The following is a 12519-nucleotide window of genomic DNA, read 5'->3' as shown; positions in this document are numbered from 1 at the left end:
TCCTTGTCGGTCTCTTCACACCCTGTCCACCACTTACTTGCAGATCTAATGTAATCTACTTGTCGTCTCAGTTGAAAGAAGACCAGAAATAAAGGACAATTCAGATTTTGATGATTTGCAGAAAATTAAAATGTCTCTATTTTTGTAGTATATTTTGTGTGATAATTACATTTTCACAATCTTCCTCCCTGTTAGCGAATACAAATATTCTTGAAATCACGTCATATTGATATCCAATGGGTGCAGGTGCGAGATCCAGAGAATCCAGCTGTCTGGTGATCTATTTCCACATTCATCGACTTCCACGAAAGCCGAGGGAAAACGAGTGTCGCTACTATTAGTGAGTGAGCGCTACATCCGAGGTGCTTTGGCGGTATTATTAGTGGCCACACAGCTTTCCGGGAATGGTATCATTAATAGGGAAAAGTTAGTGAAATTAAAGGGACGCCGAACAGTAAACATCTAACGATGCTGAATATTAGTTGCACAACATTTGCCAATTGTGCGCGAATCCTGGCAGGTACTGGCAATGTCATCAGTGCCGGATATATCCCGATACAAAAGTGACAGGTGCCAGACAAAGCTTTCAATTTTAAAACTTTAAAAAAAATGCTTTTTCCTGTTTGTTTAAAATGTCACTTAAAAGAAAAAAAAAATCTGACCAGGGATGACCTTCATTTGGAGGAGTCATCATCTGTTTTGGACAACCTCTGTTTTGATAATAGGTATTGTGATAATAAACTGATCGAATGTTGTCGCTGATACTCCCATCAATCATCTCTAATCTGTCAAAGAACCCGAAAGCAAATGCTTAAATTTCCCTACAGCGCCTCCACAGGACAGATGAAGCAGAGCATTGCTTCCTTTCAAAGAAATAGGCTTTCCATGTATTTCACAGATGTGCTTATTCTAGAGGGAAAAAGGTACCATATAGTGTCTCTCTGAGGCCACGGCCCCACTATCCGTATTCGGTCAGTATTTTTTCTCAGGAGTGGGAGCCAAAACCAGGTGAGGAACAATCAGAGAAAAGGTAGAATAGAAACAAGTCACCAATTCTGCATTTATCACCCACTCCTGAGAAAAAATACTGACCGAATACTGATAGTGGGGCCGTGGCCTTGGGATCCTAATTTACCTAATATGTTTTTGGAAAAAAAAATTAGGATGTAAGAGGTAATGCTTCTCCTTGTGGATAGTGACAAGCCAGGCCTGGCATGTCAGAGTGAAGAGACTTATAGGCCTTGCATGTTCCTCTGGGAAATTAAATATGCAAATTGCCTCTTCAGAGAGGGAGAGGTCTAGAACTCTAGCACCACCTATTGGAAGCAGTGATCCTAATAGTCAACATCGACCCTTTAACGAGCCTTGCAGTATGACTTAGGATAAAAGCCGAATCAGAATCTCATTTTGCAGACACGGTGTTTCGCTAAAATTCCTTAACCCCTTCATGACTGGGCAATTTTCCTTTTTTTTAAGCCCTTTTGATTTTTTTTTTCCTGCCCCTTCTTCCAATAACCATATATATTTTTTTATTTTTCTGTTGACATAACCCCAGAAAGGCTCGTCTTTTGCGGGACATGCTGTAATTTTAAATGACACCATTCATGTTACCACGTTACGTACTGAAAATGAGAAGAAAAAAAATTCCAAGTCAGCTGAAATGGTGAAAAAAATGCAATTCCACCATAGTTTTTTTGGGGGATTTGTTTTTATAGCAGTCAGTGCGTGGTGGTAAAAATGACCTGGTAAAATAATTCTCCGGTGGATATACAAAAAATATTTGGGTTTGTGTTGCCATTTTCAGAGACCTGTACCTGTCTTTATTTTTTCACAGATCGAGCTGCACGAGGGCTTGGCTTTTGCACGGTGAACTGACTTTTCTATTGATACAATTTTGGGGTACAAATAACATTTTGATTATAGTTTTTTTGCATTCTTTAGAGAAATGCTGAACGCAAAAAGTGGCAATTCTGATGGTTCAATTTTTTTTTTTTTTTCATTTCAACGTTTACCATATGGGTTAAATAATTTTAGGTTTTGATCTGACTTTTACAGGCAGGAAAAAAACTAAAGTGCTTATTTTTTTATTTTCTTAACTGGGAAAAAAGGGGGTATATAATTATTATTTTTTTCATTTTTTAAACTTTTTTTTATTTTTATCTTCTAGTCTCATTAGGGGACTGGAACCTGTGACCAATTAAGTTGTGGTTGTTGTGTGAAGTCTCGCCACGGTCACAGGCTGAACTTTTGCAAGTGGATCGACATGGCAGCCGTGGCACCATTCAGCAGGCCCATGGCTGCTAAGGCAACCCATTGTCACTCTTGCCAAGAATCATACCTTGAAATGAAGCTGTCAGCAGCATTTAAATGGTTAAACAGCAGTAACTGGAGCTTGCTCTGGTCACTGCTGTTTCAGGCTGATGCAACACAGACGGAATTGTCCGTTCCGGAGCTTGCACCATACACCCTCTTCACCCACATTACATAAATTTATGCTATATTGTCACAAAGGGGTTAACAGAAGAGATAGAAAAATAATGAAATGCACCAATAACCCCGCTGATTTTCTCGGGTTGTCAGAGCTATTAGTTCCAGTGATTTAATCCAGAATACATTACATTCTTAATTATGTGAAAATCCGGGCAAAAATCTGGGTAAAAAGCAGGTGGGCAGAAGGACAATGTTGATTTAGTTCCATGCTTATAAAATATGAATGGAGGCAACAAGATAACGACTAAATAATTGATTTGTATGGTGCATAACCTGCAATATGGTATATAACAGTCATGGACTTCCAGGATATTTAGAGAGGAGAGGCCCAAACATGGCGGGCAAAGAGGGAATGAGGACCCTAAGAGAAAGAGGAAGAAATGCTCATGAGGAAGGCGGGTAAGAACATAGAAGAGGGCGGGTAAGAAAATAGAAGAGGGCGGATAAGAACATAGAAGAGGGCGGATAAGAACATAGAAGAGGGCGGGTAAGAACATAGAAGAGGGCGGGTAAGAACATAGAAGAGGGCGGGTAAGAACATAGAAGAGGGCGGGTAAGAACATAGAAGAGGGCGGGTAAGAACATAGAAGAGGGCGGGTAAGAACATAGAAGAGGGCGGGTAAGAACATAGAAGAGGGCGGATAAGAACATAGAAGAGGGCGGGTAAGAACATAGAAGAGGGCAATAGTGTGAGTAAAGCTGCAGCCGTCTTATGATGTGTAGATTGCTCCTTGGAGATACGCACTGCCATTTGCGTCTCTCGGCTGTTTATCTTCATCTTCTTCAGCGGAATGTTTCTTTGGCTCGTGGTGATGTCTATGGGCATTTTTAGGCTTTCTTTGCCTTTAAGCCAGATATAACCAGTCTCGGTTAAGTGCTTTCTCTTATAATTTCCATTTGCAATTCCTTAGTAGGCTGCAATTACAGCGAACGGCGGTGGCCTGAATAATCCCCTTCGACTTCCCATGTATTTCGTTAGGATTGATCGTTGTCTAAAAATATCCGCATTAAAATTTAGAGCATGCCGACTCATAGCCGGGTAAAAATAAGGCCGTGTGTAAAGAAGAAAAGGACAGATTAATCCATTACTATGTCACAGCGGAAGAGGAGCAGGAGACGCCGCTATCTGGATCCTGCGCTAAAATCAACATCTTCCCTTTGTACGGGGAACGCTGGTTGTTCAATCAAGGCCGAGATTAGATCAGCGGCTAATTAAAAGTGGGACTATTAATTATCTCAGCTATTAGGACTAAACAATTATATTTCCTCCTCTGAACTGCTGGCTGCAATGTATGCTACATGTGTTGTCTCAGTGAATCATTATCTCCCAGGATACAAGAAAGATTTACTTTGTATCTGGGCTGAAGTGATACATTGTATCATCTATGCAAATGGCCTCTTCAGAGAGGAAGAGGACTAGAACTCTATAGCGCCACCTGTTGGAAGCAGCAATCCTGCAAGTCACTATCGACTCTTTAACGAGCCTTGCAATATGACTTGGGATAAAAGCCAAATCAGAATCTCAATTTGCAGACACTGTTTCGGGGTATTGCCTCTCGTCAGTGCAAAGTATGAGATCTGATTTGGCTAGATAAGAGGCTCTGGACTATTTGGTATCATCTAATGATTCAAAACAAGGACAATAGAGGAGGCCCATTAATAGGAACAGGGCAGCATTATACATGGTAGTATTATGTGGACTTTATATGGCAGCATTATCCTTTCATAATATAGTGGTGTAATGTAGATTGCACATGGCAGCATGATGCTGGAATTATAGGGTGATAATATGTAGCCTGTGTATGGCAATATTATTCCAACATTATGTGGTGGTATTATGCATGATACCTGTATTACCTGTATTGCATATGGCAGTATTATCACTGCATATGGCCATATTACATGGACCGTATATGGCAGCATTATTCTGGCACTGTATATTTGTATTATGTGGACAGTGTAAGCAGTATTACTATTGCACTATATAGCCACATTATATGGACTGTATATGACGCTATTATCCCCACACTATAAAGTAGTATTATGTGGACTTTATATGGCAGTATTATCCTTGCACTATGTGGCCATATTATGTGGATTGTATATGGCAGTATTTTCCTTGCAGTATATAGCAGCCATAACTTTTTATCATGAGGTTTTGTTTTATGTTAGGCCAATCATATTTTTTTAGTACAGTTACTTGGCGCATGTAAATTACTGTGCAATTTACATATAAAAAAAGTATTCTTTCTTACTGTTTACATATAAAAAATATTTGCAAACAAGAACTATAAAAGGCTTCGATCACAAATATATATTATATACTGTATATTCATTCTCTGTGTGTGTGTGTTTATATATATATATATCTGCCAAGAGATTATAAGAGAACTCTGAGGGACATACTGTATATACTTCCCAATTTTTGCTCTTTTTTCCACTGTAACTTGGACATTCACGAGATGCCTCAGTTACAGGGGAAACCGCTCCATGTTGTACCACAAATCACTTGCAAATCTAGTCTGTATCTTATAGGACTCGGCACCTCTGCTATCCCGGCAGACACCCGAAGATCATGTGATCCCCAAGTCCTATGGAAGCGCAGACAGCGCTGATGCTTCCATTCATGCATAATGTTCACTGACCACTATATAGCTGACAATAGAATAGACAGAAGCCGTAATAAACCACGTCTGTCTTCTGCTCAGGGTCTCTGGCTGTGTCTGACTTCCAGGGACTGGACCTGCTCCTGCTAGATGTCAGTGTGCCGTAAATTTACAATGGTGCAGCAGTAAAGCTCAAGACCACACTTGTAAAATTTACAGAACTTGGTCATTATCAGGTTAAAGGGAAAGTGACTTGAGACTCATGCTGCCTGAACGATTCAATATCCATGACTGACATGTATCTCCCTATACACATACATAGAGATTGGGGCAAGGAGAAGTCACCGGTGACCTGCCCTTGTCATAGTCATCTGGAATGCATAGTTCCCGACCTTTCAGTGTTTGTTTCCTATGAAATGCTTCAGAATCTCAGAGTAAAACATACACGGCTGCAATAACACAACCAGACTCTAATTCATGTTGCCCGTGGTACTTATTTCACAAGGACACCTAGCCTCTAAGGGTGCACAGTGCACACGTTAAGTATTTGGCACAGAAACGTCTGCACTATTTCGGCATCTTTTGGTAGGAAAAACGTAGAGTAAAATAGTTGCATTTTTGCAGACCTCTTGTTGCGTTTTTTACATGCGTGTTTGTTGCACATTTTTCCCTACTTATAAGGCTATGTTCACCCATCAAGGTTTATTTCAGCGTTTTTTTATGCATTTTTTATACAAATTTTAAGCTGCATTTTGCAGTACCAGCAAAGTCTATGAGATTCCGGAATTCTTAGTTCACACATCATGGTTTTTTTTTTGTTCAGGATTTTGTGCTTTGCATGTTTTTTTGGAAAATAGAGCATGTCACTTCTTTCAGCATTTTTTTCAGCGGTTTTTACCCATAGAGAGAAGGACAGTGAAAGAGAGAGAGAAGGACAGTGAAAAAAAAACACTTAAAAACGCATCAAAAACGCACCAAAAAATCACCAAAATAGCAAAATCCTGAACAAACCCCCTTTGAAAGATCAGGTTTTGCTGCAAAAAATTGACGGCAAAAAAAACATGATGTGTGAACATAGCCTTAGTATGGGTGAAACCTGCAGCAAAAACACTGAAAGAATTGACATGTTGCAGACTTAAATCTGCTCCAAATCTGCATGTTAAAAACAAGCAACGTGTGCATGAGACTTATGAGACTTCAGGATTCTCATTCACTTTTCCGGTATCAGGATGCCCTTCCGGTTTTGTGACAACTCTGCAATGTGTGCACAGGCCCTTACTGTAACCTATGGATGCAACTGGATGTACAGATATATTCAATTCCTAATAATCCCTAATTTATTTTCTAATTTCATACAATCTCTCATAAATTGTCGGCATTTGTTATGCACTTATAGAGGATTTCATGTCGCCTGGAATATGGAGATGACAGATGAATGTTATCTTGGAAAACTATTAAGCTGATATGACACTGACACGACACACACTGACACACCGTCACATAAATGACAAGGAGGAACGTACCATTTTTACTGATATCCAACTCTTTCAGATTCACTAAGCTGGCAATGGTTGCTGGCAGGTTGGAGAGATCATTGTCAGGCATGCTAAGCTTCCGGAGAGCCTGACAACTGAACAATTGCTGTCAAGGAAACATATGTAAAGTTAGTGCACGGGAAGGAGCACGCAGCAAAGAATAAGTTACAAATCTATATTTCATGTATTAAGCCAGCCATCTGTAACATGTGGCCGGCCAAAAGTAGTAGAACTATAACTGCCAGCATGTCCTCTCAGCAGCTCTCTGCTCTATGTAACGGAATTCAGACCAGAAAGAAGGAATAGAGATCTCAGTATCACCAGTAAAATGTGCCAAGAGCATTTTGGGAGAAGGAAGAACAGGAAGTGAGGTGGAGCGTCAGCCAATAGCTGCAGTGCAGGAAGTGAAGTCAGAAAAGGGGGAGGGTTTGGCAACTTCAGCTGAACACCCCGGTAATATAGCAATTAATTCCAGTGGTGTTAATGGGAGTCTGTCCCCACCTTTAATTTTAGAGAAACGTGGGCTTCAATTTATGAAACAGTTTTTGCAAAAATTCTAGAGTGATATTGAAATATTGGAAAATTTTTGGGACAAAAATTTTGCAACTTTTGGAGTTCCGACCAACTTTGCTAACTTTTTGAAAAGCAGGCAGAGCTCAGCTTGTAAGGGACGTGAGGCCGCAAATTCATTGTAAAATACTCCACAGAAGTGGCGGAGTGAAAAGTACTGCAATCGCTGACTAGTAGACATTTCATGCAGCGGCACAGGGAGCTCAACGATGTGCCAAATTCACTAAGAGGTGTAGAAAATAACCTGAAGAATCTGAACATTAGTTTATCAGTTTTATTAGTTGCAGTGTCGAGTCTCCTCAATGTAATACACATCCATGAAGTCCCATCATTTCAAATAATGCTTGATATGCAATTATGAGAGTGGGTCCATGTGCCGAGATCCCCACTAATTGCTACAATGAAGTGAAGGGGCACAAGCACTCGGAGTGATGTGCCCCTTAGGCTGCGATCTCTTGTACTCAACTTTCAATTTGTGCAATGAATAGGCTGATAATTCTTACGGATCCATACATTAACCAATACATGTCTCTCCAAATATACCACATACATGTCTCTCCGAGAAGCGCAAAGAAGCCAAACAAGCACAGCACTCATCGATTCCGACACCTTGGTGTTATGAATTCTGCTATAAGCTCTCTCTTAAGAGGGGTTTCCGTAACCCAGTCATATCCAGAACAGCGTTCAAAATTCTGAAGGGGTTGGTGCATGACACATGGATTTTGTATTGGGTGTCATGTACCATCAGATAAAACACCTAATGGATCACTTCTGCTAAGAGTGATCCTTAGGGGAGATCATAAAGAGTGGCCTAATCTACACCGAGATCCAAAGCAGGAAAAGTAATCAAAGAGTCTCAAACAACTGTGTGATACGTGACATGATCCCTCAGCCTACAGCACACGCACATAGTATACAGTATATCACCCCATGTGCAGCACATAATCGCTTCTCAGCCATGAGTCTGTGTCACTTCCAAAAGAAAATTCAAGATTACCCTTTGTTTTCCCCAAGAAAGATTGTGACAGTACGGCTTTGTAGTTGCACTGCTGCTCGCTGCGCTGCATCCTTAACGAGAGCAGCAGGCCGCAACGCGTTGGAGGAATCCATTGTGTATAAGCTACCTCCTTACCGATGTACTGATAATTCACCAAGTTCAAGCTATAAAGTGTAGCTGCACTTTTAGAAAACTTTTCAGAAGTCGTAAAAACTTGTTAGAAGTTTAGATTGGCGGGGGCCAGGGTCCTGAGACCTCCACTGAGAGCTAAGACAAAGGGGCAGAAGTGTTCAGCCAAGTGCTGACCTTCTACTCAGGACATTTCATAGACTTTCTATCATGCCCTTCTTGAGTTTCAGAAAACAGCAGCGCTTACCTGCACACTTCTGCCCCTTCAGTGTAGCGATTGGTGGACGTCTCCATTTCACTACCCATGAATTTCCCCCAGTTACACTTTCATCTTATTTTTTGACAATCAAGGATACCTAAAGACTGAGCCTTAAATTTTAGAATAGGGCTTTGAAGGAATAGGGTGTCCCTGTGAGGTGTAGAATAATTGTCACGGTGACTTTCCTCATCAGCTCAGTGTTTTTCTATGGGAAAAGAAATTGCAAAAATAAAAAGATCCAAATCCAACATGGAAATGTTTCTCAATTACACAAATATCACAAATTTCTCTCCTGTCTTGTTTGCTACATTTTATCAATGTAGGTAAAATATATCACTCAGCAATCCAGGCTGTTTAGATTTGATACAATTGTTGCAAAACACAACTGTGAGAAATATTCCATCACAATAGGTTTTTCATCTTCTGTTCACATCCATTGATAGTAATAAGAAATTTTAAAAAGATGAAGAAACTAAAATGGATTGTAGAAATTTTCATCGTAGACATACAATATTTTATACCACTACTTTGGTAACTAAAGTTCAAGAATATTGAGTGCTGGTACTTCCAGCATGTAGATAAGATGTATAGATTCAGACTGTCGCCACCTCATAGAAAATCTGTTAAAGGGAAAAGCTGTTTATTCGATGATCCAGTGTTTAATTCCAGAGTAATCCACATTTTTCTTAATATGTAAATGAGCTGTTAAGATCTATGGGCAGGACATAGATCTCCAGGAGAATTTGTCTCCAGAACTTTTTATAATGAAAGTGGACATTACCATTGTGAGACATATCATGACTGACAGTCTGTTCTCCTGATCTACTTGTCTCACAATGGTAACTTCTCCTTTCATTTATAATAAGCTCTGTGGGCAGATTCTCAGGGAGATCTATGTCCGGCCCATAGATCTTAACAGCTCATTTACATATTAGGAAAAACATGGATTTCTCATAAATAAGACATCAGATTGCAGATATCAAAGTGTCATTTTATTCAACCTTATATGGCTGCATACCCATACAGACAGCTGAGAATGGATGATCTACTGACAGATGCCATTTAAAGGGGTTGTCCACAACTTTAACATTGATGACCTATCCTAAGGATGGGAAATCAATGTCTTAACGGTGAGGGTGAAAAACCTGGCACCCCCGCCAATCAGCTGTTCTCGGTGTTGGCGGTGGCCGGAATGGGTCAATCGTGAAGCTGCACAGCTCCGTAGACTGTGTTATGTTCTGCTACCAGAGCTAAGGAAAGAGAGGAGATCTGTCCCTACGATAGAACTCAGCTTAATCCCTATGATGTAACAGGGGACCTGATCCTGCGATCAGACCTGCTAAAGTCCTAAGCTAGTCTGTACGGAGACCTATAGATGTGGGGAAGGAATCCCTACAAGTACTAAGGACTGGGAGGAATATGGGACACCTCCTAACAGAAATAGTAGCAGACAGACGAACAAACAAAATATATAGAACATAGAGGTCAGTAGACCAAGCAAACTAACAGAGCAAGACACAGAGCACAGGCCAGCTAGAAAGTAGATAAACAATGAAGTCCAGCAAAGCCAGAAGGGCGGAGCAGGCTTAAATAGGCCAACAAGGTCAAGTGACCAGCAAAGGAAAAAAAAACCTAAGAGCAAGGTTCTAACAGTACCCCCCCTTCTAAGAGGATCCTCCGGATCCCCTAGGACCAGGCTTATCAGGAAATCTCCTGAGAAACGCTCTGATAAGTCTGGACGCGGAAACATCATCCGACCTCACCCAAGAGTTATCCTCGGGTCTGAAACCTTTCCAGGCCACAAGATACTGCAAACTACCTCTATACCGTCTAGAGTTAAGGATGCGAGAAATTTCATATTCCCCGTCCTCCACCACCGGAGGAACAGAGGCAGAGGCGTCAGAATCCGATACAACAGCTTTTTTCAACAGAGAGACATGAAATACCGGATTAATTCTCCAGGAGGTAGGAACCTCCAACCTAACAGCAGATTGGTTGACAACCTGAAGCACCTTAAAGGGCCCTACAAACTTGGGACCCAATTTCTTAGAAGGAATCCTCAACCGCAGATTCCTAGAGGACAACCAAACCATGTCACCAACAGCGAACAAAACCTCCTGTATTATACCCAAGAGCTGCACTCACTATTCTGCTGGTGCAGTCACTGTGTACATATGTAATGTTCTGCTACCAGAGCTAAGGAAAGAGAGGAGATCTGTCCCTACGATAGAACTCAGCTTAATCCCTACGATGTAACAGGGGACCTGATCCTGCGATCAGACCTGCTAAAGTCCTAAGCTAGTCTGTACGGAGACCTATAGATGTGGGGAAGGAATCCCTACAAGTACTAAGGACTGGGAGGAATATGGGACACCTCCTAACAGAAATAGTAGCAGACAGACGAACAAACAAAATATATAGAACATAGAGGTCAGTAGACCAAGCAAACTAACAGAGCAAGACACAGAGCACAGGCTAGCTAGAAAGTAGATATACAATGAAGTCCAGCAAAGCCAGAAAGGCGGAGCAGGCTTAAATAGGCCAACAAGGTCAAGTGACCAGCAAAGGAAAAAAAAACCTAAGAGCAAGGTTCTAACAGACTGTATAGTGACTGTGGCCGGGTACTGCACATCCACCCCCTATTCAAATCAATAGGGGGAGGATGTGCAGTACCTGTCTGTGGCCACTACTCCATCCTGTGTAGCTCCATAACTAGGCAGTTCTGGCCGAGACCGGAAACAGCTGATCGGCAGGGGTGCCAGGTGTTGCACCCTCACCGATCAGATATTGACCTATCCTAATTCTAGGCTATCAATGTTAAAGTAGTGGACAACCCCTTTAAATATAAGAGCTAACCGACCCAGCTCAACCAGCAATCCGACTGTATGAGTCAGGCCACTGATCGTAGATATTCTGATCTCGAACATCCAGGGCTACATCTCAAGAATATTAATGAGGATATTTTTGATACTTCATAAAGGGAACAATCAGGCAATAAAGTTCAACCTTTTGTATTAAATGTTAGATTATCCTTGCTGTCATAACAGAGCAGGCAGCCGAGACAGACGTCATATTCATTGTCACAGCTGTTATACAGAGAAACTGAAAAAATGTCATGGTACCGTATGATACACAGATCGATATATACTCAGAGCTGGAAAATGAAGTGGGCTGAGGCTCACATCTACCGCGTAATTAACATAGAGCAAACCACATGCTGTACAGTACAGAACGGAGCGATGCTGAGACTGGGGGGAAAGACATTACATAGATAATAGAATTTAAAAGGGAATCTTTAATTTTGGTTGCATTAATTACATGTCGATGGAAGAAAAGCAGAATGTTTTTGTTTTTTTCTTTAAATGCTGAAGCTGTTTATGTTTTAGTATTACAAACTTTCCTCGAGGTGGCCATATTGGATTCCTTCTTGTATTTTATGTTCAGACGTAAGGAGTATGGTAGCTGCAGTCAGGATATTACTGCCCTTACTGGTGTATGGGGCCCGGTGAGCAAAAGCAAAGAGGGGAGGGCCCGGACTGGGCGCCCCCTCTTTTCGCTTCTGTGTCCCAGGGTCAGGATTTTGCTGGTTCAGTAACTGAACGTGTGTCCTCGGATGCATGTTCAGTTAAAATCTGTTTCCGTGCAGGAAGCCATCGGTTACCTGCTCCGCAATGCTTAACAGCTGCCAGCCAATCTGAGGCCGGAAGTTGACACACGTCGCTGGCGTATGACGTCACTGTCATGCGCCGGCACATCCGCGCCTCAACTGGATGAGGGAGAGGACGTCGCCAAGACCACGGCCAGGTAAGGAGAAACTTTTTTTTTTGTACTGAAAACCACAATATGGGGGCAAGATGTGAGACACATGGGGCAACATATGGGGCAGGATTGGAAGCACATGGGGCAACACATGGGGGCAGGATGGGAGACACA

The 12519-nt window shown here is 41.5% G+C and overlaps 1 protein-coding gene across 8 annotated transcripts in view; it reads right to left on the bottom strand.

Moving 5' to 3' along the window:
• LRRC7 (leucine rich repeat containing 7) overlaps positions 1-12519 on the bottom strand; it is a 447011-nt gene that overhangs the window by 132203 nt on the left and 302289 nt on the right. For all 8 annotated transcript variants that reach the window (XM_073643876.1, XM_073643877.1, XM_073643878.1 and 5 more), the window contains one exon: positions 6620-6737. In XM_073643876.1, the coding sequence (XP_073499977.1) occupies positions 6620-6737 (118 nt within the window). The remainder of the gene's footprint in view (positions 1-6619; positions 6738-12519) is intronic.

This window comes from Phyllobates terribilis, unplaced genomic scaffold, assembly GCF_046119375.1.
Source record: "Phyllobates terribilis strain yellow unplaced genomic scaffold, ASM4611937v1 Scaffold_8__6_contigs__length_399053987, whole genome shotgun sequence".
In the NCBI taxonomy this organism is placed as follows: Eukaryota; Metazoa; Chordata; class Amphibia; order Anura; family Dendrobatidae; genus Phyllobates; species Phyllobates terribilis.
The sequence above is the reverse complement of the archived record's forward strand: the minus strand, read 5'-3'. Positions and strand labels throughout refer to the sequence as shown.